This window comes from Ictalurus punctatus, unplaced genomic scaffold (genome assembly GCF_001660625.3).
Source record: "Ictalurus punctatus breed USDA103 unplaced genomic scaffold, Coco_2.0 Super-Scaffold_100046, whole genome shotgun sequence".
NCBI lineage: Eukaryota > Metazoa > Chordata > Actinopteri > Siluriformes > Ictaluridae > Ictalurus > Ictalurus punctatus.
The window spans coordinates 3,199,127-3,226,903 of record NW_026521087.1 but is presented as its reverse complement, the minus strand read 5'-3'; the positions used below and the strand labels follow the sequence as shown (position 1 = coordinate 3,226,903).

General features: G+C 40.3%; 1 protein-coding gene and 1 pseudogene across 3 annotated transcripts; both read right to left on the bottom strand.

The window, feature by feature from the left end:
• Positions 1-95: 95 nt before the first annotated feature.
• On the bottom strand, positions 96-25,791 carry LOC128630095 (uncharacterized). 3 transcript variants are annotated; one of them, XM_053678660.1, is made up of 16 exons: positions 25,291-25,791; positions 25,134-25,203; positions 24,906-25,054; positions 24,691-24,746; positions 23,841-23,933; positions 18,749-18,862; positions 18,453-18,627; positions 17,567-17,697; positions 11,539-11,669; positions 9,140-11,248; positions 8,867-9,029; positions 8,647-8,774; positions 8,380-8,446; positions 5,396-5,491; positions 384-502; positions 96-281 (listed from the first exon to the last, which is right to left on the bottom strand). In XM_053678660.1, the coding sequence occupies exons 10-16, from the start codon at positions 9,206-9,208 to the stop codon at positions 270-272; spliced, it is 654 nt and encodes a 217-aa protein (XP_053534635.1). In that variant the 5' UTR covers positions 9,209-11,248; positions 11,539-11,669; positions 17,567-17,697; positions 18,453-18,627; positions 18,749-18,862; positions 23,841-23,933; positions 24,691-24,746; positions 24,906-25,054; positions 25,134-25,203; positions 25,291-25,791; the 3' UTR covers positions 96-269. The 3 variants fall into 3 exon arrangements, with proteins under 3 accessions (XP_053534635.1, XP_053534636.1, XP_053534637.1); XM_053678661.1 differs by lacking the exons at positions 23,841-23,933; positions 24,691-24,746; positions 24,906-25,054; positions 25,134-25,203; positions 25,291-25,791 and adding an exon at positions 19,252-19,579; XM_053678662.1 differs by lacking the exons at positions 23,841-23,933; positions 24,691-24,746; positions 24,906-25,054; positions 25,134-25,203; positions 25,291-25,791 and adding an exon at positions 18,991-19,233.
• LOC128630103 (general transcription factor II-I repeat domain-containing protein 2-like) lies at positions 20,311-22,364 on the bottom strand (annotated as a pseudogene).
• Positions 25,792-27,777: the final 1,986 nt, after the last annotated feature.

Here is a 27,777-nt window from a genome sequence, read left to right as displayed (position 1 = left end):
CACACACACGCTCGATTTATTCCAGCAAGATATCTGTTACATTTATAGATAGTTTTAATTAACAATTTAGAAAAAATAACGGATGAATCTAATCTAATCTAATATGTTCACCCTGTTCGTAGACGGACATACCCGGCCATGACGATAACAGAGTTGACGACTCTCATGCTGAAGTCGTAGTGGTCCTGCCGGGAAAGCTGCTTGCTGCACAGCTTATACAGCTGAATCATCTTCTTCGCCAGAGTCTCACTGGACTTGAAGCCCTCAGCTCACAAGTCCACCTACAGCAAAAAAGACAACGTGAAACGGTTCTGTAACACGCCAGAATACATCCGTTATTGCGTTCATTACATAATGTAATGAATGACGGCACCCGAGCACACCTCTGCGATGACGGCGTGGTCGGGCACAATCATGGAGACGGATCTGAAGCGGCCTCCAGGTTGTCCCGGAGCTCGGTCCTGCCTGCGTAGCCTGGGTTCATCGTGATTAAGGCAGCTTCCTACAAATGGAAGCAGGGGAAATGATAACGATTCAAACCCTTGCTAATATTCTGAAATCGATTGCAACACTGAGTGAGTCTGTTCCAAGAATCGATTCAGCACAAATCTCAAATTAAAGGTTAGGGGAACAACCCACAGTATTAAGTACATAGGATCATTATCATGATTAACAGGGCGATTCCTAATACCTGGTGTCAATTCGTAGATACCAGGTAATGGGAATAGAGTCGATTCAAAGGAATCAAGCTTTGGAGTCGACTCTATAGTCATTGTGAATATGGAGTCAACTCCAAAGCTTGATTGTGGGGGAAGCATGACTGAAGAACCTTGATTTCTCAGTTTGGGAACAATCCCAAGGAAATAGTCGGGAGAGCGTTTGGCATCGTTGTGACAAACGCTGAATCTCACAGCTTTTTTTTTAGTTTTTAATTACTCAACATTTAAGACACAACTTTTAAGACACAAACCCCTCGTTTATTCCTTCACTTTCATCTTTCACTACTTTTTTTATTTTACATTTTGTTCTGATTCTTTCCCCCTGAATGTCTGGCTAGAACTTTCTGGAACTGGGAGCTAATGCTAAATTTAATGTTCTGTTAGAAAAGACAGCTTGATGTGTGATTTCATTAAATTCATTCAATTTAAATATCTTGTCTTTCTAAGAAAAACTGCTGATTAAGCAATGCACTATACCATATTCATGAGAAAGTAGAATGTTGTATTTGTTATTTGACGTTTGTGTAAATTCAATACGTCGTTTTCAGCTAGTGATTTAAAGAATTGGTTCATGAGTCATCTTTGTCAGATATGCTGGTGGCGCTTTCTGATTTTAGTCATTTAACCATTCAAAAGAGTTATTTGTGTGTGGAACAGTGTTGCATTGCACCCGCGAATACCTGCAACCTGGAATGGAAAATAAGATTTATTTTGTTCCAACACTTTTTTGTTGTTGTTGTTGTTGTTGTTGTTGTTGTTGCTGTTGTTGTTGCTCCAAAACTGAAAAGTGTTACAATGGAAGCAGAAGTAAGTGTAGCTTCTTAAATTGTGTAGTGTAACGCAGTGTTTTTCAATCTTTTTTGAGCCATGGCACATTTTTTACATTGAAAAAATCTTGTGGCACAGCACCAACCAAAAATGTTACAGAATGACACTCTGTAGCCTACTACAGTATATATAATTACAATATAGTTTCTCAATTTATTTATACTCACTCAGTGTGAAACCTGGGCCTGTTTAGATGAACACAAAGCCGATATCCTGGCAGGAATTGAAGAAAGGCATACACAAAGCTCTTCTTCACCAGCTTTCAGTCTCTCTCTGTTTTTAGTTTTTATAGCAGTTAGGCTTGAAAAGCTCAGCTCACACACATATGTTGTGGAAAATGGGAGCAATGTCAAAACTTTGTTGGCCGGAATGGGGAACTCCTTGGGAGCAGTCAACCAAAAACTGTCCAAAGGAAGTTCAGCAAATCTTAGCTTTAAACCACGATCTTGTTTCAGTTCAGTTAGTTCCTCCTGCTCCTGTAAAGTCATATCCTTTCCAATAGCAGTCAAGGCATTCAGTGGAGGCTGAAGAGAAATAAAATGACAACTTCTCCTCAAGAGTTTTCAGATGTTTACCTATTACCTCGCACAGTGCAGCAGGGTGATCTTGCCGTTCCTCTGTGAGTGGGAACATCTCAAGGTTGGCACTTTGCACATGTTGTTGCCAGAGGTGCACCTTTAAATGGAATCCATTTATTTTATCCATGCTTGTAAGCAGGTTCTCATTTCGGCCTTGCATCCGTGTGTTCGGTTCATTCAGATGATGAAATATATCTGCCAGGTATGCCCGCTTTGCACACCACTCATCACTTGCAAACAGATTTGAGTAATCAGACCTCTCGTTTGTCAGAAACACTTTAAGTTCCTCCAACTTATTAACAATTTAAGCTCATACACACGGGCCAGCAACTTGTCATGCTACAACCATCGGACCTCCGTATGGAGCAATAAGGCTTTATGCTTCGCTCACATTTCCTCACACAAAGATGCAAATATACGACTTTTCAAAGGTCGTGTCTTTACAAAGTTCCCTATGTGCACAACATCATCCACCACAGGAACTAGTTCTGCTGGTAAAGTCTTTGCAACGAAGGCCTCACGGTGCAGAAAACAGTGTGTAACAATAAGATCTGGGTTTCTTTCCTTCACTCTGCTAATGAAGCCTTAGGTGTGCCCGACCATGGCTGCAGCTCCATCAATGCAAACACTTGTGCAATTTTCCCACGTAAGTCCTCCCTGGTCAAGATATTCTGATGTGACCCAAAAAATTTCCTCTCCTGTTGTTTTTTTCTGGCAGTGCCTTACAAAATAGGAAGTTTTCTCTAATGGCATCTCCATCCACAAAACGCACATTGGTCAAGAGCTGAGAATATCCGTAGACTCATCAAGTTGCAACACAAATTTCCTACTGATGCGTATCTTTTCCAAAACATGGCTTTCGATGTCTGTAGACATGTCATCAGTACGTCTGGCGATTGTGTTATCTGAGAGCGGGAGTTTAGATATGTCTTTAACCGCGTCAGGGCCGAGCATCTTGTTGACAGTGTCTTTGCAGGCAGGTAGTATTAACGTCTCTGCCACAGTGTGGGACTTTTTTCATTTAGCTACAAGTGCAGCAACTAGCTTTGAGGGCTTTCTAATTTACCTTTGTGGTTTTTCTCATTAATGTTGCCTGTTTCTGTGTTTTCACGCAGGCAAACAAGATAGTCCATCGGTTTGTTTTGAAGCGCCGGGTGTTTCGCTTGGAGATAGCGTTTAAGCTTGCTTGGCACCATGGCGCTATTGGACAGCTTCTCGCCACACACCAAACATAATGGAGTCGGGGTCATCTCATCGCTGGTGAACGTAAATCCTAACGAAAGATAACTTTTGCTCGAGCTCACCATCTTTGCTTTCTTTTTACCACCACTCATACTAGGCCCTTCACCTGGGTCACAATCTTGTCCAGGGCCCAGTTCGGAGTTTGCATGTTTCCTTTTTAAAAACTTCTCCATCACTGCCACCACGACCTGTTGCATGCGTCACTAATTCTCTTGTCTCTAAGAAGGTAGGAGGCAATTACCTACTGCCACCTAGACGAATATTACATTACTCTGCCAGTCACTATATTACAGCACAGACACTCAACCGTGGCTTATTATTTGCAGATAATAATGAATAAATTTTAATAAATAAGAATTTTAAGACTAAGTGAAATTGGACAATTTCTCACGGCACGCCTGACAATCTTTCATGACACACTAGTGTGCCACGGCACAGTGGTTGAAAAACACTGTTCTACGGTATGTAGACTGTATTACATGCGTGTTGAGCAGAGAGGAGATATTATAATATTATACAGTATCTGGAAATATAGTGTGTGACTGCTGCTGAAAGGTGGTATAATAATGGTTCAGTGGTAGAATTCTCGCCTGCCACGCGGGAGGCCCGGGTTCAATTCCTTATCATTTCTGCCCAAACTAGTCGAACTCCATAGGGAGGGTAACCATGCTCGTGAGTTTCGTTGGTGGAGTCCAAACAATTTAGAGATTTTTTTTTTTTTAACTTTTCCAGCCTGATGAGCATCAACAACTCTTTTTCTGAGATCCTCACAAATTTCCTTTTTTCATACCATGATACACTTCCACAAACATGTGTTGTGAAGATCAGACTTTGGTAGATCCCTGTTCTTCAAATAAGACAGGGTGCTCACTCACACCTGATTGTCATCCCGTTGATTGAAAACACCTGACTCTAATTTCCCCTTCAGACTAACTGCTCATGCAGACGCCAACAGTGTCTGCACCATGCGCGCTTCCTTTACAGAATGCGCTTAAGCAAGGTCTTTACAAGAAAAATAGGATCCAAACCCACATGGGCTGTGCACAGCGGATTAGCAGTCCATCACCTTAACCTCTCAGCCACCTCGCCATCGCAATGCATTCCAATCCTTGGTCGGCTAGGTACCGACTACCTATGGACTGCCCATCTAAGCGTGTTAAATTGCTTTGGAAAATGTAATACAGCTCATGGTTGCGAAACACGTAGCCACAGTGCTAGCTTTTCACATTTCTCCATCTCTCTCAAGGATATTCAGGATATTCATGGCCTGCCGTATTCGCGGAGAATGCACTTAAACAACAACTCCGTCTAATATACACAAAGGCTCTTTTAAGAGTCACTTCATCGTCTCAGAAAACAGCTAATTTTATTTCTTGGGCTGTTGGAATATTTAGATAAGAGAAGGGGACATATATATATATATATATATATATGCTTTATATTTCTATGAACATATAGAAATGTTTATTATTCGTTATTAATGAGTGAACTTTATTATGATAAATATACTGCTATGTATATTACATAATGTTTTTTGTTTTTTTATAGATGATGATGAACAGTGCAGAAGAGCCGTGTATTGTCCTTAGGTGAAAACTAGACAATGCACAGTAATAACGCCGATGAGCTGTGTCTGTGTACAGTAGCCCAAATCTGCCTTCTGTTCCAGGCGGCGTTGTGTCTTGTGCTGGATGGAGCTTGACTGCCCTCGTGTGTCCAGTTTAAATATTAGAACGTGGTATGGAGAGAAAAGGAGATATATATATATATATATATATATATATATATATATATATATATATATATATATATATATATATATATATATATCTGTGTGTGTAAATGATGTAAAAGGCTTTCTATCAACATTATAAAAAGGTTAGTTATTAATTTTGTATTTTTAGTATAAATATAGTGCTATGAATATTACATAATGTTTGTTTTTATAGAAGAGCCGTTAATTGTGGTTATGTCCGAACAATACAATGCACAGTGATGAGCTGTGTCTGTAAAATAGCCCAAACCTACCTTCTGTTTCAGGTGGCGTTGTGTGTTGTGCTGGATGGAGCTTGACTGCCCTCGTGTGTCCAACCTTGGGAACGGCAATTTCCCAGCAGCGGTATTCTGTCATAAGAGTACATTTGTAGTTAGGCCCGAGTAGGGTAAGAAATATTACATGCTTTATATTACTGTGTCCCCTTTTTAACGCATTCATGATCATTATTGTATACATTACAAAGATAAAGGTAATGTTCTTCCCTATTTGTGGATATTCTCGAAGTGAAATAGATGAGGCCACCTAGGGAACACTAAGTTATCTAGGAGCAGTGATGAGAATGACATGTCTAATAACATTAGAAATACATTAATAATGTTATTATAATAGAAATCAAGGTGTGCACTTTAACATTATAAAATATACATACACAGCAAAATCCACAGAAACAGATCCACTCTATTGGAGTTCATTTCAACACTTTTAAAGTGTCCGGAGGGGTCCACACTCCACAGTGTCATTTTAACACTTTAATAGAGTTCACATCAACTCTTTGTATAGTTGAAATTGATCATTACTCAAGTGTTAGTTTCTCAACAGCAGTGTGTAGTGTTAGAAATTAATTCTCATAGGAGTAATTCATTAAATCTCATAGTGTTAATTGCGTACTATTAAATGAGTTGCCTGTAACACTATAAAGTGTTAATATGCTACTGCACAATTAAAATAACATTTAAATGATTACAAATCTAAAAGGCAAATAAAGAAAAAAAAACAGTTGGTTGCTTTATAATAGTTTTCTTTTTTTCAAGGGCGTTAACATTACTGACCCCTCAGGTCACGTCTTTCTAAATATAACAATTGAGCGCTATGTGCTCTCTTTGATTATTCTCATTAGAGCACTGCTGGTCAAATGGCCTAAAGTGTGTCAGTTCATTCACAGAGATGACAGAAAACTCATCCATTCAGTTATCTTCTATACAGTATGCATTGAAGTGGTCATCATAGTACATCATTTTTACATTGCAGGAAATAATGAAAGCACTCTCTTCATATATTATTATATCACAGATCTTTTTGAACACAGGGAGATCATAGGTACATCCAGTGCATATGAACACACCAACCTGATACTCAGTATCATAATGTCTGACCCACTTTGTACTTGTAACACTCAAACAGGCTTCTAAATATAATGTCTGACTGAGTTCTTCCCCACCTTGAAAGTTACAGATGGTTTTTGATGTAGGACCAAATTCAAACCTTCTAAAACAATCATTTTCACAGTTAAATGCCAATTGACGTTGATGTTGCTTTACTAATGATTTAATGAGATTCTTGAAATTTGTGCCACATCTTTTGAAAATATGGTGCTTAGCTTAAAATCACATTCACCACATATGGATAAGAGGTCCAATTTTTTTATGCATCTCAGATAGTGCATCATCAAGTGGTGCTTGGGAATCGACGTCTTGTCAGGAAACAATTCTTTGAATAGAGTATGGTGATCACAGATCAGATGTTTTAAGTAACATATCATCCCATCAGTTATGGTGTAGGAGAACACTATATTGACAATCTGTATCAAAAGTAGGAGAAAGTCCAGTGATTGTTATTCCTTTCAATGACCACCAAATATCAGTGGAGTGTTGTGCAGAAGACACCATGACTGTATGGCATTCAAACCCAGGTGTTTGCCCATATCATCAATTTTTAAACCACTTGGTTTGTTTTTACGGTCTGTGTAACCATAATTAAAGCTGTGCATCCTGTTTAACAAGGTACTCAAAAATCAGTTCAAGTTCATACTGTACCACACCCTCTAGCAGATCATGCATGATGTCAACAGCATAGTTATCAGTACAATGGAAATACTCTAATGAATTGAGCGCACATGACTTTTTGACACCATATATTGACCGCAGTTCAGGATTTTCATTTAGTGCCTTACAATGTTCAGTATGAACCTCTTTGGAACAAAAAATTAACCCAGGATGATCTTCAGTAAATATAGATTGAACTTCTTCCTTACTAATTAAACAAAGCCTACAGAAATTAGTTGCACTGTAAGATTCCCAGCAAGCCATTTAAAGCCAAATTATCTCCTGTTACTTGAATTACTGAGCCAAACAATGGTGGTTCAAAACAAGGAAGCTGTATGCCTTCGGTTTCTAAGATTTTCAGGTCATCAATAAGGGGCTTTAGTATCACATCAAAACCATATGTCTTAAGATCTTCCGTGTAGAATCAAGCTGCAAGATGTACATTAAACAGTACAGAGTTACACTTGGGTGGAAGATTTTTTAGAGTAAAATAGATACAACCAAGTTTGTGGATCCCCCTCTTGGAACCTAGAGGGTTAGCAGTTTCAAAATCGTTGTGATAGAGTAGAATCTGAAAAGCGTGCTTTTGCTGTGAGAACAGTGCATGGTTTTGGAAACACGACCCATCATTAATGTCTTTGTAAACTCCAACTTTGTAAACTTGGGCGATCATTTGAACATTCTGCCTCATATTCTCCCTGAGTGGAAAGATCCTGATTAGTATCAATCTCCTGATCCATAGTGTGACTATGTACCTTGCTGAGGTGTTTTCAGAAGCCACTATATGTACAAAATGATAACAGGCGACCTGGCTCTCCACATTTTAAATGTAACTTTTTGCTAGGATATAAACATGTTGAAATTTTAAATGTTGACGAAGAGCCAAACAAGTTCTGAGGTGTGCTTTACATTCAAAACATGTGAACATCTTCAAGGCAGTTAATCTCGCTGCAGCAATCATGCTCGAAGTTCTTTAACACGCAGGCTCTCCATTGCTCTTCTGACATCGATGTTATAGATAGTGGTTTGGATAAATGTGTAGAAATCACAAAGAGCTTCATCATATGAGAAACTGAAGACATAGTGAGCTTTGAACAGTTCATCAAAAGCTGCCACTGATGTGTGCGCCTTACATGGGATCGCCTTTTGGTCAATAATAACGTAGAACTTTGGGATATCCTTCTTTCACTCACCGATGCAGAGGAGAAATGGTTGTCTTGTGTCAGCACTCTCAATGAAGGTATTCACACTGGCTCCTTCCTGAAGGTCAGCAAAGGGACATAAAATAAATATGAAAATAAAACTCTTTGCATGTTTTTTACATTATCACTAGCACCGTCACATCTTGTTTGCAGGTGGTGTAAGCAAAATAAGATGCAGGTCTCAGAATCCCAAAATAATCTACACCTCAAGAGCTCCTAAAATTAAGATCTGATGTTTAAATATTAACTTTTGCATACCTTAAGGTAGCTCACAAGATGGCTGGTTGCTTGAGCTGAACTGATCTTGGATATTTTTTTCTGGCCTCTTGAGGTTAGAGGGAGCAGATGCAGCTGCAAAAGGATTGAGGACATATCGCTGTCCCATCCTAAAGACATCACAAAATAATTAAATGATCTCTTTTTAATTATTTTTTTAAAGACTGGAACATTTTTAAAATACAAAACAGTTTATACTGACCATTGTAGTCCTCAGATTCAGGTTCAGTTCCTGACAGCAGCTCGCCCATATTCTTAAGAGTCTTGCAGTCTGCAATGATTTTTGGCTTGAAGAATATTGACCACATTGCCAGGAACTTCTGAGACACTTTGTCACCAAACATCATGGAGAAATCGTGGTAGATCTTTAAACAAGGTTTATACAGGTTTAAACATAACGGACATAAATGGATAAAAGCTCAAATACTAAAAATTAAGATCTGCTGTGTTATTTTAGCTCTTCCAAAACACTTACCCATCCTTCCGGTTTTACCATTAACCGAGAGATGGTTGAAAGTGTGGAGCATTTCAGATATCTGGGCATTACATTGGATAAACATCTCAGCTTCAATCAGCACATTCTAGGTATTTACAAATGTTGTCAGAGACTCACAGTTATCCATAAACTTAAATATCTGTCTGTTCAGCCTAGTCTGCTTCTTCTTCTGTACCGAAGTATTATTGAACCGGTTCTTATATATGGTGCCATTTGTTTTTTCCATATGCTAACAGTAACTAATAAGAACAACATTTTGAAAATAACTAATTTAGCAAAGAAAATTATTGGTATTCCCATCCCTAATTTATCGGACTGTGTCAATTCATTTACGCTCCAGAAGGCACATAAAATTTTGAATGACCCAAACCACCCACTTTATCAATATTTCAATCTCCTTCCATCTGGCCGCAGGTATAGACTACCCGTGTGCAGAAAGGCTGGCTATGGTAGGAGTTTTGTTAATATGGCTATACGAGCATTAAACACATAGGTACACAGCCATTGTGATGTCAGATGCATTGTTGTATGATGATCCTGATGTTTTTCTCCTCGTCCCCTTTTCCTCTCTATGGCTGTGATTGTTTATGTTGGTCTATACGTATGACGTTATGTTTTTGTACGCACCCACTGTGGAAACAAATTTCCTCTTTTTGAGGACCAATAAAATTATCTGTCTATCTATCTATCTACAGGACAACTCTGTGAATGTCCTTGAGTGGCCCAGCCAGAGCCCAGACTTGAACCCGATTGAACATCTCTGAGCAAGTTTCTTTTAGTAAAGTTGTGTGTAAATGTTTGCCCAAGTCAAACCAAACTAAACGTTTCTGCCGGATTTATAAAAGTTTCGGAAACGCCGATGTTCTTCGTACTTGTGTACGCGTGTTGTTCACCTCTAAAGTGCAAACCGTGTTCCTGACACAGCTCATTTCCATGTAGCAATGCCCACAAAAGTCCATAAAAGGAAACGGAAGTTATTTTTGACTCACTGTTACGACCCCAGTCTAGGGTCGAGGTGTAACATAAAAAAAGTATAAACAAAAACAAATCAGACTCAGAAATAATGAGGTTGACACCTCATTATCTCATTACCTCACGTCTTTCAAATCTTACAAATTTAATGATCACAAGAAAAATAATGCAAAACAAACAATCACTCGGAAAGCACCACTCTTCAGGGCTGGCAAGGCCAATGTAATAAACAAAACAATCGATATCTTCCCTGTATCAGTTTAACTAACCTAACAAAAAAGGTATGTCAAAAGAAAACAGAGTCTAACCTGACTCCCTCACTGAGGCAAAAACAGCGAACAAAAGGTAGAGCCCAAAAATAAACGCCACACAACCCCTACAGCTTTCATGACAGTAAGAAGAGAAATATTTACAATGAAAGATATATTTACAATTCAGGCGTACACTCAGCCACAACACAAGACAAACCAGGGGAATGGGACAACACAATATACTTCCACTCACTTCTTTCACTCGTACACACACAACAAGCAAGCGATTTCACTCAAACACCAGGAAAAACATTCGCTACTCAGTCGTACACACGCAGACACAGACACCCCACACATCCGCATTCCTCCCAACATATTGTTCGTCCTCCTTTTTAAAAGAGGGACAATCTTCTCCTCTCCAATCCCCGTGCAGCACGTCAGCACAACGAATTAGGGCAGAGTGACCTGTGAGAAAAAAACAGGGGGAGGGAGAGAGAACACAAACCCACACAATACGTCTGCTGACTTAACATCACTTCCATACCTTTGGAAAATATTTAGCAGCGTAACAAACAAGGTCAAATCATTAGAGACTAATTATCCAATAAGATCACTGACTGGGTTTCACTAAATTTTCTTGATGTCCCTGCAAATGTGCTTCAGGGGTTTCCTCCCCCAGTCCAAAGACATCCGTTGTAGGTGGATTGGCATCTCCAAAATTGTCCAGTGTGTGTGTGCACGAGTGATTGTGCCCTGTGATGGGTTGGCACCATGTCCAGGGTGTCCCCTGCCTTGTGCCCCGAGTTCCCTGGGATAGACTCCAGGCTCCCCACAACCCTGTGTAGGATGGATGGATGGAAGTGTGCTGTGGTATAAGAAGAATAAAACACTGTTATTGGAACTGTGCTGTTATTGGAAAACTTCAGCGGCTAGTTTGTAGCTGTATCTTGCCAGTTACTGATGATTACTTTTCTATAACAGCACACGCCAAAATGTATTATTTCTTCCTCACTTTCATTTATTTTTCAGATTTTTTTTGTTCATTGATTGTCAAACAACCAAACTTCAAACCGCATGCTTTGCTTTAATGAGCATTTTTCTGAGTTTGTGTGCAAATGATAACATAAGCCTTTCCTTCAGCTTTTCTGTGCTTACCACTTGCTAAAAAGCAGATGGAAGCAAACGCTTTTTCACAGCACAGTATGAGTATGCAGCCTTTTACTGGGGGTGGACAAGACAGTTACCATGGTGATGAGTGATGAAGCCTCAGAGGTCAGGATGGTCATCTACTTACAGAGAGACAGAGAAAGGGCCGTTTATGCTGGAGACAGAGGAGAGCATAGCGAAAAAAGTGAAACAAAGAGAAGCAAAAAATATTTGTACAAAGAAGAGAATTTCAGACGTGCAGTGTTAAAGCAGTCAGACAAGGCAAGGGTAATAAATTATAGCATTCATATAATCATCTCTGAATCCAATTCATTAATTCTGACTTAATCCTATTATCCTAATGATTTACAGTGATGTTTGAGAAGCTAAAAATCATCTAATCTCTACTATTCCAAGCACACCATTTGCCCTTTAACCCTATATTATTTAAACTAGTCATGAAGTGAGATAGGAGAGAATGCACTTTTAGCTCAAGTTGGACATTATCCCCAGATAACTACTAGACCCGATTCGTGGTTTTATACACGTGTATACATTACTTTGCAAAAAAAATTTAAAGTATTTTTTCTGAAACCAGAGCCAGGCTCCCCTGATCAATTAATTGTTGATGATCACCTTAAAGTAATTCCCAGTGAAGATTTCTCATCTTTTTACATTTAAAAAAAAGAAAAGAAAAATAGAAATTGCAGTGATTTGTACATTTGTGCTCTGCATTTCTTTCAGAGCCGTGGGACTGAATTGTCGTGTATATAGGCAGTTTTTTTTGTGCTCTGAAATTGACCGGACTTGAGAAGATAGCTGCTCATGGTTTAATTCACTTTTAAAAAGGGACTGACAATATGAAGTGAGCGTACGTGTATCAAAAGGTGGTTGTGTTGAAGAAACCTTGTTGACCAATCTTTGCTAACTTGCTCTGTCTGTGTGTGTGTTTACTGGTAGCAGATTTTCAGAGCCGAGCTTATAGTAACGAAGACGCTCAAGTGTACTTGTTTGGAAGATGTAGAAACTCAAGTCTTACATGTTAGCACAAACATGTCTTTTTCCTTTATTAGGGAATTTGTGCTTTTGGACATTTTTGAAAGATATCGTGCTTGTGAAATGTGCTTTGGTTGTTATTCATGTTCAACTGGTTGTATCTCCTGTCAACTCTCTCCAGCCTGGGCATCACTGGAACGGTTCTGCGCTGGGTGGAATCCTATCTCTCTTACAGATCCTTCAAGGTATCATGGAGGAGAGGTATTTCTGAAACTCAGCAACTCACAACTGGCGTTCCACAGGGGTCAGTTCTGGGTCCACTCCTCTTTTCTATCTACACCACATCTCTAGGGCAGGTGATTGAGTCTCATGGCTTCTCATATCATTGCTATGCTGATGACACCCAGCTCCATTTGTCCTTCCAGCCTGACGATCCATCCGTCTCTGCACGCATCTCTGCTTGCCTTTCAGACATCTCGGTCTGGATGAAGGAAAACCATCTTAAACTTAACCTGGCAAAATCTGAGCTTCTCGTCATCCCAGCCTGTCCCTCAATCAACCACAACCTCACTGTACAGCTCGGCTCACTCACACTCATGCCAACCAGGACGGCCAGGAACCTCAGGGTGATTCTTGATAATGGCTTGACATTTGCAGACCATATCTCAGCAAATGCAAGGTCCTGTAGGTTCATCCTTTACAACATCAAGAAAATCCGACCCTACATCACCAAACAGGCTACACAGATTCTAGTCCAGGCTCTTGTTATCTCTAAACTGGACTACTGCAACTCACTGCTTTCAGGCCTCCCAGCCAGCTCCATCAACCCCTTCAGATGATTCAGAATGCTGCAGCGTGCCTCGTATTCAACCAGTCCAAGAGAACCCATGTGACACCCCTCTTCATCTCCCTCCACTGGCTTGCTGTAGCTGCCCGCATCAAGTTCAAGGCCTTGATGCTCACCTACAAGACCTTGTCAGGAACAGCACCCTCCTACCTCAACCCTCTCCTGAAGGCCTACGTTCCCTCTCACAATCTGCGATCGATTAGCGACCGACGTTTAGCAGTTCCAACTCAGCGTGGCGCAAGGTCCCTTTCCAAAACCTTCACACTAACTGTTCCTCAGTGGTGGAATGCACTTCCAATCTCAATCCGGACCGCGGAATCTCTCACCATCTTCAAAAAATAGCTTAAGACCCACGTCTTCAATGAACACCTAACAAACTCATAATATATATATAAAAAAATAAATAAAATTAAATAAAAAAAAAAAAAAAAAAAAAAAAAAAAAAAAATGCACTTACACCTCTACTCTGCACTTTGCTTCTTCTGGAATTCAATTAATAGATCTCGTATGGTAGCACTTATTGTATTGTTCTCTGCTTGATATCACTTTGCTTGTATCTTTCTCATTTGTAAGTCGCTTTGGATAAAAGCGTCTGCTAAGTGAATAAATGTAAATGTAATGTATCGGTGTATCTTTATATACACTTGTAGCAGTGCAGCTACAGTACAATAGATTTCGTTAGCAGTCATATCAATGGTCATATGAAGTGTTTGGGCTTAGATTTGTGTCTTTTTGAATCATTTACGCTCTATGGCACCTTTTTACGGTTTTGCTGTATGGGCTGTGTTCCAATTGATCCCCGTTTGATCATTTCCTCCCTTCGCTCAAACGTTGTATTTGAGAAGGCCTTCTTAGTTGAACGGTTGTTTTCCTCAGCTCTGGATTTAGCTGTAGGGCCCAGAGGTTTTTGGAGTTTGAAGAGGAGGCGATAAAAGATTTGGAACACAGCCCTGTTTTCCTTTCCGAGGTTCCCTGGCTTTTTTCCGTCACCCGTCACCTCCCAGCCGAGCTCAATTCTGCTGCAGTTTTTTAGCCACAAGCTGCTGGTGCTTGACTTCTGAGGCCTTATCCTGTTAAGCGGCCGCACTATGGCAAAAAGGAGAGTTCAGTATGCCGACTGTATGAGCTTCAGTTGAATGTGTATGTGGTCGAACTCTTGGTAGGACAGTCCAGTATATTACAGACGAACACAGACGAAAACATCCACAAGGCTTCTACTAAATATTGTTGAATGTCCGCTCGTATGCAACTCTCCAACAGTGTCACGTCCTATCGAGAGTTTCAGTCGATGTTTATAATCTAACACAATGGGATTTTTTTTTACTCTGGTGTAATTTTCTTGACCATTTTAACGCAGCATCTCTGGTGTTACTTTCGTCAAAAATGTAGAACACCAGAGACGAGGCAATGACGACGTGATCTCGTTCCTTCGTGTGTTTTTGCCTCAGATTCTGGCGACTGTTCAGACTCTGTTTGTAGCGAAATTTCAAATCCAAAAATGCCTTGAACAACGTACATTTTCAACAATCCGTTTAAATCGACTGGTCCATTTCCGCTGCACGGTGGATTTGAAGGATGCACTGTGATCAGTGTGGCGACGTCTGGGAATCGAGTTTCTGAAAAGGCCACGAGTTGGAGGGTACATTTAGTTTCTAAGGACATCTGGGCTCTTGGTGTCTTTTGGATAGGAACTGCAAAACTTTTTCTATAAGGGTGAAAACAGATGCATGCTTAGATTCTTTATCTGTAGACAGTTTATCTTGCTTACTACATTGACATATGAAGTTTGGACCGGTTCTGTAGAAAGAGATTAACATGAAGGGGGAAAAAAACAATATAAAAATAAAAGACTGAAAGTGAATTTGTCCTGGATTGTTTTATTTATTTTTTTTCCATTGGGATGTCAAAAGCTTCTTCAACTTGGCCACAAATCTAACAGTCAGGTACATTGTCAAGTATTGCCCCAAAATACCTCTATGGTAGATAGATGTGCTCACTGATCACTTGTACATGTGCTCATTCATACAATTATCCAATCAGCCAATCATATGGCAACACCACAGTGTACAACATCAAGCAGGATCAGATGAAGAGCTTCAGTCAATATTCACATCAAACACCAGAATGTAATCCAGTGATTTTATCCGTGGCATGGTTGTAGATTCTAAATGGTCTGGTTTGAGTATTACAGGAACTGCGGCTCTCCTAGGATTTCCACACACACATACTTGTGTGAAAAACATCCGGTAAGTGACAGTTCTCGGGGTGGAAACACCTTGTTGACGAAAGGAGAATGGCCAGACTGGGTCAAGTTAATAGTACGGCCATGGTAACATCAAATCACCTCTCTTTACATACATGGTGAGCAGAAAAGCATCTCAGGATGCACAACATGCCAAACCTTGAGAACAGTAGAAAACCTCATTGGATTCCACCCGTGTCACCCAATAACAGCAATGTGAGGCTACACAGCCTGGGAAAAGAGCCGGTTATTCGAGCCTTCAATAGTCCCGTTTCGGTGAACCCCATACGTCATGCTGATGTTACATGCTTTCAAATAAAGAAATGAAAAGTTTTTCAGTGTTCATTAAATCAGATATTCCATCGATCTTACACAGGGTCACCCTGGAGTCTATCTCAGGGGACTCGGGGCACAAGGCGGGGGCCACCGTGGACAAGGTGTAAGCCCATCATACACCTGTTCACACACTACGGACAATTTACAACGCATGTCTTTGGACTAGGGGAGGAAACCAGAGTGCAACCTGGGGGTGTGAAGCAAAGAAGCTAACTGCAAAGCCACTGTGCCAACCCTGATACTCCAAAAACTGCATTTTTATTACAGTCTCTCTTTAAACTTGATTTTGCCCATTTTCTAAAATGTAAAAGCGTAAATACAGAAACGTTTATAGGATTATAAAGGATTATTGACTGGTTTAACTGCAGTTAATATTTTTGGAGTCTTCTTTGAGGGTTACACATTTGGCTCCCTTAAACAGTACGAATCTCCCCATGCTCTTCAGCAAAAAACTAAACAGATAAACCAAAATAAAAACCCCTTTATCCAGCACAACACGTGAAGAAACCAGTAACTTCCAGGTCATAGTCAATCGGAAAAAAAAAAAAAAAAAAAAGTTCAAATGAAACCTGGACATTTGACCCGTTTTCTGATCGCTTATTTTTAACTTGAGTGTGAGATTGAAAGAACGGAAAACGACTTTTTTTTCCTCTCTGTTTCGTTTTGGATCTGTAAATGAATAATAAAATAACAAGCCATTTTTCCATTTTTGGATAAGTGGATAATTGAATATGAAAAGAACGAATGATATGATACACGGATTCGATTAATTCAATGGTGTCGAAATTTCATTTCCAAATTCAGTGGATTTTCACATTCAGATCTTTGTCTCGGTTTTGCTTCCCTATCAGTAACGACACTTTTCATTACCAGTTTGATTTATTCAAACAATACCAGTGAAAAGTCCACGAGGCAGGAAAGCAGTACAACTCAACATTAACACCTTCATACAAAAACATGACAAATTGACTGTTTATTCAGTGCTTCCAAATATTAGCAAGGTGAAAGGCAGGTCTGTGAGAAATGAATAATACGGACATAACTATCACTCTTCAGTGTGATGACAGAGCGGACATAAAATGGAAAGTAACTAATAAAATACAAAAATAGATGGATGATTCACTTTGGGGGGAAAAAACAAACAAAAACCTTCAAGTAGCTAAAAACTGTATTGAAATGTTAAAAGATGAAAGGGAGTTGGCACAGAGGAGCAAATGAGACCACAGGGAAAGATGAACATGACGTGTAAGGACAAATATATTAATACTTCTCTTTTTTACATATTTACAGGTCAAATACTAGATCGTAAATATTATGAATTCATGCTGCAGACATGCTGACTATCATTCCAAGATCCATTTTTAAGTATTAAGGATTTATAAAATGTGACACTAGGTTACTTCTCTATAGTTAAAAAAAATTGCAAACAGGAATGTGTGTGTGTGTGCGTGTGTGTGTGTGTGTGTGTGTGTGTGTGCCCGCTTCATACTCATCCACTCCCTACTTGTGCCTGAGAGTGTATTCATTGAGTAAAGACAGTGTGTGCTCTTAAATGTGTGTGTGTGTGTGTGTGTGTGTGTGTGTGCATGTTTAGATGGCAGTGTGAAGTGGTGTACCACTATGTGAGGAGGGAGAAGTATGCTCTGAGGATGAGGAGATGGAGCAGGATGACGTGGCCTCTCTCTGGAGCTCCTCCACGTTCTTCACGCAAAAACAATAACTCTCTCAGATTCTGATGGAGCGGCATCTACATAATCAACAAAGCACACAAACATCAGTTTCGTTCTGGGACACCGATTTTCTAAATCATTCCATTCGCTTTCTATTTATTTATGCATCATTATTAAAAGATCAGTCATCAAGCCGGTGTAACCTTAATCTTTATCGCTAGCTGCTCCTGAAGTGTTTTGGAAATCGTTTCAGCCACGTCATGTTCATTCACCGTCCACTTTATTAGGAACACCTGTACGTTCATGTAGTTTTCTAACCAGCCAATCATGAAATATACAGGAATATAGAGGCATCACAAGAAAACTCCATTTCAACACATTTTAAAAAAATAATCTCACAATGTTGGACTTGAGATTGTAATGCAGTGAGCACAACCAAGGAGTGCATTTTAAAAAGAAAACTACAATGTTGTTGAAGACTGAAACCTGTACCTACAAACTAGAACTGAAAATGGAACCACTGAAGAGTCAACAGTGTCAGAGATCCTCGTGTGTCCAGTTCCACTGTGTACGGCACTTTTTATGCTTACCGACCCATTACTCCAGCTTTTGTGTTTTTTTAGCTTTGTGCTGATAGAAATGGTTTTGTTTTTTTAAAGCAAACTTGGTGTTAAAACCCAGAAATATCTAGTAATAAAAAGTGACATTCATCATGTGTCTGAAGTGACACTGTTCAGTTATACAAGTAACTGGGTATTTTGGTATATATTGGAAACACTATTTTTGAGCATTTCCCCAGAATTTCACAGAGTGTGGTTTGCAGTATAAGCACCTGTGGTCTCATGCGTGGGTTCCAGCGCACATAATAACCCACCCAGAGCTCCAGATGTGCGAGACTGGCCAGTGGATACAGCACCTGGTTTTTACAGTCCACATAGAACGGGTTAGTGAAGTCCTCCGGCTGACTGTTAATGTAGGACCACAGTGACTGTTTTACCCTGTACTTCCTAAAAACAAAAGAGAGAGAGAGACAGAAGTCATAAGACACTTAGACAAATTCATTTCCATTCAGAAAAATCAGACAGGCTGGAAAGCCTCCGCCCATTAGTGGAGAAACGTGGAGCGTACCTTTTCCATTCTCTCCTGCTCACTGCTGTAGAGGAATGTACCAAACAGGCAGCTGTAGGGGCGATCCAGGATGGGGATGAGAAAAAGCTCTTTGAACTCAGAAGCAGAAGGAAACTGAAAGAAAGAACACAAACACTGGGTTTAACAGTGTATAGTAAGATGCTTAAATCGTGGATCTGCACAATAACGCCTGAACAGATAATCAGTCTTTGTTCAGTACGGAAATTATATTTAATTCTTACAATTAGAGTCCTCTTCAAAAGTATTGGAACATCAAGGCCAATTCACTTGCTTTTGCTGTATACTGAAGACATTTGGGTTTGAGATAAAAGACGAATATGAGACGATAGATCAGAATTTCAGCTTTCATTTCCTCATATTTACATCTAGATGTGTTACACAGATTAAAACATGGCAGCTTTTTTTGAAGCCACCCTATTCATTAACTGTTCAAAAATACTGGAACGAGTGACTGATGGGTTTTTCTCGCTGCCCTGGTGTACCTTGTTAAATTGACTTTAAAGAATGAATAGCTCTGAATGTCTTCTCTTGGTTTGAGCCCTGGGTTTCACCTGTGGAGACAGCATTTGTTGTTAAAAAGAATAAACCGACATGAAGACCAGAGACCTGTCTATGGGAGAAAAGCAAGCCATTTTGAAGCTGCGAAAAGAGGAAAAACCGGTCTGAGCCATTGCACAAACATGGGGCATAGCCAAAGAACAATTTGGAACAGGGCTCCAGGCAAAAAAAATAATCTAGGAGCCGTTCCTAAACTCAAAATATTTTGGTGCCAAATCAAATTTTCAGGAGCCAAAATATAGTGTTGTCATATGACATATGATGATATTGTTAAATGGCTACCTCACACTGCCTTTTCTTTCCCCTCTGTACTGTCTTTCTTTGTTTACTCTGCCTCCCATAGTTTACACAATGTATTTTTCACATACACAATATGTGCAAAGTTCAGTACATCATATTGAAATCATATTACCGTAAATACTTAAATGTCCAGTCATTTGATTATTTTTTTCACTTTCATATTCTACTATGTACAATTAGTTGTTTCCTGCTTATTCAGGCTCAGAGTCATGTAGGCTGCATTGAACTTTATTTTCAATTCCCTCATCTATTTTTCAGCGACTTTATCACTAGCACATTGCACTGCTTTCACGATTGAGGTGGCACGAGGGGCAGACCTAGCAATGACACAATCCCTGGCATTCTTATGTTTTTTACTGTCTCCATGCTTCTTCACGGTTTCTTTTTTAAAATGACTCCAACTGGTAATGAACTCTGTTTTACCAGCAATATCTTGTCCTGCTTTAGCACAAAAGGTGCAGTACATTTTCCCTTTGTCATAACGTAACCAGGCGAACTCTTGTAGCCAAGCTGATTTAAACTGTCTTGTCAGGATGAGAGCCGCAGGGACGGGAGAAGACTCAACTCGCTGCGTTTGGCAGTCATCATCTATAAAAGATTGCACTTATCTGCTATACCATTAACTGCTATACGCACTGCACCTGCTAACAACAGCCCCCCCCCCCCCCCCCCCCCCACACACACACAGTCAGGTCAAACAACCCTCACTTCACTGACTGAGTAAAACACAACACACAAGGGTTCACAAACAAGGTATCACAAATGGCTGTCTAGAACAACATGTAGATATTAATGAATTAAATAAGTACTTAACAATTAAAATGTAATGGTACCCCCTAGACATAACATGCCACCAATAAACGGCAACAAATTACCATTAGAGGTCATAAGGGACCATTACAGATTCCATTAAAACCAATGCAATTCCCATTAAAACCATTACCAAATTCTATAAGGGTTTCTGTTGTCAAAACAAAGCATTTTTTATCAGTCTAGCATACAAGACAAAAAGCTGCCACTTGAGTGCATACAATTTCCTTGTGGATGTTGCTCTAGCATTTAACATGGTCTCTACAATCTCAGTCATGAGAATAGAATCTATGAGCTGGGGCCCCTCAGGGTCAGACCCACAGTTTCCATAGTTCTGGCCAAGGGTGATAAATCAGCCCTCCGGCTTGAGACAGTAGATCCACTCTAAGAGCTCAAATGGGGCACCTGACAGACTTTCCAGGACCACAGAAAGGTCCCAGGAAGGTATGCACGGCCTGTAGATCGGCCTCAGCCGCCTCACAACGCATAAACCTCGAAGTTGCCCCACAGAGGCTCCATCAACAGGGGCATGACTGGCCAAAATGGTGGCCACATAAACCCTGATTGTAGAAGGAGCCCACCCCACTGAGAAACGTTATTGTAAGAACTCCAGGACTGTAGCTATTGCGCATTTCACTGGGTCTAGCTGAAGTTCCTCACACCTCAAGACAAAAAGCTGCCACTTGAGCGAATGGAAAATATCTATGAAGTGCAAACAATATGTGTAACTGACATCTGGATATGTTAATGAAGTGAATTCAATATGTAACCAACATTTAGAATTATTACTTGAGCATTATCGTATAATCAATATTGGTTAAAAAACATCATCTATATGTATAATCAACAGTTAGAAGCATAATCTAAATCCACAGAACAATGTTTGATCAGGTTCTATTCTGAGTGGATTTGAGTTGAATGAACTGTGTTTCAGTGCACAACAATTGTTCTTCTGTATTAGCTGTCTCCTGTCTCCACAGCAATAAAACTGGCAGTAGATATTCGCATGCGTGAGTAAATAACTTTGAGGCAGATACAAATTAGGGAGTTAGGAGAGGGCCTCGGGAAAGGAGGTAGATATCAGAGAAGAGAAACGTCTCTTCATTAAGTGAAGCATAAAAGTCATTCAGTTTAAGAGAGTTGAACTTCTCCTTTAAGACAGAGTCAGACTGAAGATCGATCAGTTCCAGTTGCAGCTCCTGTGGTGCTGTTTCAGGGTCTTGTGACAGGGGACAGGACACCAGCTGAACCGACGGCAGAATTCTCTGTGCAGGTCGCCCAGTGATCTGTATTTCTTCACGTTTCGGGACGCCTCTTTCTGCATGGCTAGTGTGGGGGAATGAAAGAGAGATTTGTTTGAAATTTGACTGGAGAATAAAGTCAGCTTGGATTTGTTGGCTCTAACATTTGTGTACATGTCGTGCACAAACTGATCTTTCCCCTGTAGCTTGATGTTCAGCTCATTTGTGTGTGAAAATATGTCCACAGCAAACGCAAAGTCACAAAGCCAGTTGTTGTCGCTTAGCTCAGAAAATTCGTCGGATTTCCCCGTTAACTCCAAAAATGCGATAATTTCCTCTTTTAGCTCCCACACTCGTTGAAACACTTTGCCCAAACTTAACCAGCGGACCCGAGAGTGGTAGAGGAGTCCTGGTGATCCACATCAGTTTCCTCCAGGAACGTAATAAACTGACGATGCTGAAGTCCCCTTGCTCGTATAAAGTTAACAAGGTTTACGACCGGATTCACGACATGTTTAAGCTGCAATATAGACTTACAGAGATTCCTGATGAATGATGCAGTGAAGGAAAATAACATCCTGCTCAGGGTTTTCCTCCTTCACTTTGTCCTGGATTCTTTTCAACACCCCAACGTTTTTTCCAGTTAAATTTGGCGATCCATCCGTGGTGACGATGTCAAGGTATCTTCATTCTCTCGAGGACAGCAGACACCTGGTTATACAAGTCCTCTCCCTGCCTTTTTCCTTTCAGGGACTCCATGGTCAAAAACTCCTCTTATCTCAAAACTGTCGTTAATCCCCCGGATAAAATTAGGAACTGAGCAGTGTCTTATGGCGTTACTTTCATCCAGTGCTAGTGAATATATCTTAAAGGACTCCGCCTTTTTGTTTAATTCGCTGGCGCTATCCTCGTCAATTAGTTCCACACGGCGAGTCACAGCCCTGTGTCCTGTGTGATGAACTGATTTTCTCAAAATTTCCTTTGCCTATTTGACTATATTTGTTTGAGGCAGCTGCATTGTGGTCGTGAAACCAGCTAACGTTACGCTCCATGTAATGTTAGAGATAGACTGCAACGTGTTAGCATCGTTATCAAATACCTGTGTTATAAACTACCTCCTAATGGACCACCATGCATCTCCATTCAGCTCGTGTCCTGTCAGATAAATGTAGCCTCATGTCACTAATAAATTATTCACATGTTCATGCTTTCAATAAATCTTTTTATCCTGCCACCATATCAGTGAATTTAAACTAATGCTTGCATTCAGAGTATAAGGGGTGTGTGTGCGTTTAGGAGTGCACCTTAGCACTTGTTATTAGCACTGTTTTATTAGTCCTTGTCAGACATTGTTTGATAACTAAAATATCCCCCTCCCTCTCTCTCTCTTTGCCAGTATGAGCCAGAGGAAGATGTCCTCCAGGAGTTTTTAATTAAATTTTTTTAAACCACACCGTGGTATCGACTTTGGTATCAAGTATTATGTACTTTTGGTGGTATCGGTACCGACTACTAGATTTTCCATATCAGGACATCCCTAATATGTAGTGCCCTTAAACAGGACGGTAAAATACTAACAGTACATGTAGTGCCCTTAAACAGGACGGTAAAATACTAACACTTTATGAAGGACAGCTGAGATGCATTTAGGATTCCACCACACAGCTTCAGCTAAACTTACCTCAGGATTTAAAACAGGAAAGAGTTTGACATCTTCACAGTAACACGCTTTTATTTCTAAAGTGTAACCACAATTAGAAATACTTGAATGTGGAGAGGATCATTTCAGCCCTGAGGAGTCTAAGCAGTGCAATGCTGAATAGGACAGCACCAGACTCACCTGACATACAAACACAAAACATGATTCAGAGACTACAGCCAAAGAAACCACAGGCACTGACCTGTTAGATAGACAGGTTTAGATTCTGGACAACAATGGTACTCTAATCTGATGCTAATATACATTTAATAGTGCCTAAAGTATCATTTAACAAGCTTCTCAGCTCACCACTAAGTGGAACATGTCCACATCCAGAATGCAGGGGGAACTTTCCACCTGGGGAGCAAGAACAAGTGCTGCACGGAGCACGCGCACACACACACAGAGTTAAAGAACTAAAAAACTACAAGTGAGAGAAAAATAAATAATGAAATAAATATACCTGCCAACAGTCGCATGAAGTGATTTTGCACAGAGGAGTGAGAGGAGACAGTCCAGCATGCAGAGCCAAACTGAGCCAGGGAACTCAAATAGTCTCCTAAACAAGGGCACGTTTTATGACACTTCTATTTTTTATTATTTAGGATACAAAATATGGATAAATATCACAGGATATAGAAGGAATTAGAACTGAGGGAGGATAACATAATACCTGCAGATATTTGTGATTCAGAATATTTAGTAATGCTACCAAAATGAACCCCCGAACATAACTGAGCAATCTTCTAGATATCTTTAGAGTGCGAATGATGCTCAGAAGCTTGAGTAATGATCTGACAGATGCAGTCTATTTTTATTTATACATACACACAGTTATATATATGCTTTTATATTTAGAATTACAAGTGAAAAGCAAATCAAATCATCGGAAGAATTTATTCTAGTGTACAATTAACTACTACATCCTGCAAGCAAGCAGTGCTTAGTGGAGTATTTTAACAGCACTAACAATACCTCTGATACAGAATTTATTACATCTTCACACATCCCTCGAAAGAAGAATTCATTCTGGCATGATAAGTGTCACGTACCGTGGGGAATACAGAAGCAGAAGCGGGCGGCAGGTTCAGGCAGAATAATCCAGAGGGGTGAACACAGTCCATAGTCAAGAAGCAAGCGAGGGTCAGGCGATCATGCAAACAAAACAAACGGGGTAAGACAGAAATCGTGGTCGGGGACGTAAGCAAAGGCCAAAGTCACTTATCGAATAAACACGGTAGAATACTGTGTTGCTTCTCGGGAAACCGAGTCCTGGCTGGGCTGAGATATGACAATAAGTTGGGTTGTCATACCTGTCTACAGGGTAAACTTCCAAACAAAGGCTTCTCCTCATCTATCAATAATCTCTCTGTACAAAATACAAGCACAGAAAAACAACAAATGCATATCATAATGTTCTTTACCAAAAAGTAAAACATTTTTACTAACTACCCCTTAACACAGGTCAGTGAATATTGCAAATCTTATACATGAATTCTTAGTCTGTAAGAAATGGGTGCAGACTGACCTATAGACTGGATGGTGCAAGAACAGCTGCCCCAGCACATGATAGGCACACGGGGGTCCTGCTCATTAGGGTGCACCTTAAGGCCAACTTTATAAGTGGCGGTCCCAAATGTCATCAGCATCTCCCTTATGGAGCTTGAATAAGGGTTGCTATCAAAACACATCACAGATCAGTGTTAAAGACACGCTCAGATACGCAGTTGTGAAAGGAAACAGTGGGTATGCTTACACTGGTGTGTGGTCCAGCCTGAAACTCTCAGGAGGAGGAGAGTCCTCCACAGTCTCAGTCTCACCAGCATCTAAAAGACAAACACCACAATATGACTGCATGTGCACACATACACACACAAATAAGGAGCACACGCACTATATATGATGAGACTCACTTGTTGGCTTGGCCCTCTTATGAGCAGAGTGCAAGGCTCTGATCTGCTTATATACGTTGTATTCAGCCAATGAGCCAGACCTGGCTGCTCACTATTGCTGTAACTACAAACATGCATGCATTTTACTATTTAACCAGAGAAAATGTCACCTCAATGGGACAACTGGCAAATTTACTGTAATAAACTGAGTCAGTGTGACTAAATATCATGAAACAGCAGTGGATTAGCCATCTTACATAAGCAGAAACTCTATACTCTGATCTCAACATGGCAAGACATGCAATTCAGCTACAGATGATATCAATTCCCTTGCTATAAAATATATAAATAAATAAGAGGAATAATGGAATGGGGTATGCACTGTTACAGTGTCATTCTGTACCCTTCCATGGCATTTCATAGGCAAGCTTGCATTGGTTACAGAGCCACTACAACTAATTCGCCAATGCAATGGTTAAAATATTAAGCGGTCCGGATTCAGAGCAACTCCACTTAGAATAATCACAAGCACAATTTGTATGCGAGTACCTGCAGGTGGTCTCAGTGAGGGGCAGGAGAGGAATGAGTGTTACTGCGACACTTACAGAGTGGACACAAGTACTCCCCATTCACTACATCGCAACTGGTTTGCTCATGCAGCCACTGCGCATCCTGACTCTGGAGTGTCTCAAAGTATCTGTAAGAGAAAATAACTCGAAAATTAAGAGACCATTATTTGACAACCTGTCAAATTTCCATGAGCTTTATATGTACCATGCAATCATAGAAATGACCGAACTGGTCAGATCTATTAAGCAGTGACAAGCAAACTGATCCACTGAGCTGTTAAGCTTGACATGGATGTAGGATTGACGTGGGAACACAATATACTGCTTGTAAAGCTCTCCGAGGTAACATTCTTCAGGAGTGTAAACTGTTGGACAGCGCTCCCCTCCATTGAAGAACGGGAACATATGAAAAGTATTTTTGATTGGGAAGCGCACAGCACACGGTGGAATCTGACGTTCTCAACAACCGAGCATTGCTGATTACCAAGCGTAACAAGTTCCATCACCTGATTTCTTTAGCTTTTGATACTCTCTGGCTGCTCCTAAGGCCATACAGACTTCATATGAATCCATAATGAACTTTTTCACAATATCTGTTGTTACCCAGATGAGGATGGGTTCCCTTCTGAGTCGGGTTCCTCTCAAGGTTTCTTCCTCTTAAAACATCTTAGGGAGTTTTTCCTCACCACCGTTGCCACTCAGTGGCTTGCTCAGTTGGGATAAATTCACACCTTTAATATACCGTGTTGATATTTCTGTAAAGCTGCTTTGAGACAATGTCTATTGTAAAAAGCGCTATACAAATAAAATTGAACTGAACTGCACTTACTCCTAAGGTCAGATCAGGTTAACGTTCTTTGCTTCCCCATGAGGCGCAATAAGTTTACAGACTACGCAAGTAACACTGGCTTGATCTAAGACAGTGAAAAATAGTCAAGAGCACATAGCAAGCTTTGTTTCATGCTTTGTGTCGATGATCAGCTCACTGTATTGGGACAAAAAAATATAAAAATCTGCAGATCACATATTTAAGCCAAACACATCCAATTTGGATCTACATCTTATCGATCACCACACATCCATGAAGACTTTCCTGTACATCACAGATTAGATTTTTGACTTTTCAATCACAAAACATCCAGACTGATTGATTAATATTAGCTAATGTATTTGTAATTGCTCATATAGAGGTCATATTATTTTCTAGACAAACTATTTACTGTTAGCTGCTGATCTATTGCCTATATCCACAAACATTTGAAAGCAGCAAAACTTTTTATTTGGGATTAAGTAGAAGGCTGTCAAGAAGTAACATTTTGCCCAACTCCTCACCTCTGCCAGCAGAGAGAGTGCATGATGTGGCCACAGCTGTCGGTATGGGTACCAAAGGACAGGTCAGGGTGCATGAAGAGGGGATCATAGCTCTCTGTAACACACATGTATCCTCCAGAAATAAGCACACTGGCTACTCAAACCTATCCAATTACTTGACTTGCACACTGTAAACCATAACCTTACCTGGATTGTGAGGGGGTCTTTTGCGGTTCTTGGACATGACCGTAGAGCGTTGGACAAAGGCAGCGAGCACCATGGCGGTGCCATCAGGTAGGATCTCCTGTGCTTCGTGACACAGGATACACATCTCCATCTGCCTCCTCTCTCCTCCTCTGGCACGCCAACGACGAGGTCCCACACACACCAGAGCACTGTCACATGAACTGGGGCTGTACCAAGCAGAGACGGATGGTTACAAGTTCACTATAACCTTAATTTTATGTTAAGGTCCCTCTGAATTTGTTAAAATAATCAGTGTTGAATAAATGGGTTCATCTTTTTTTAATCACAAGGAAATTTCTAAAAATGGCCTTGGATCCTCTCTACACATTTACCCCAACAGAAAATGCTCTAAATGAATATGCAAGATAAAGAGTTTAAGGAT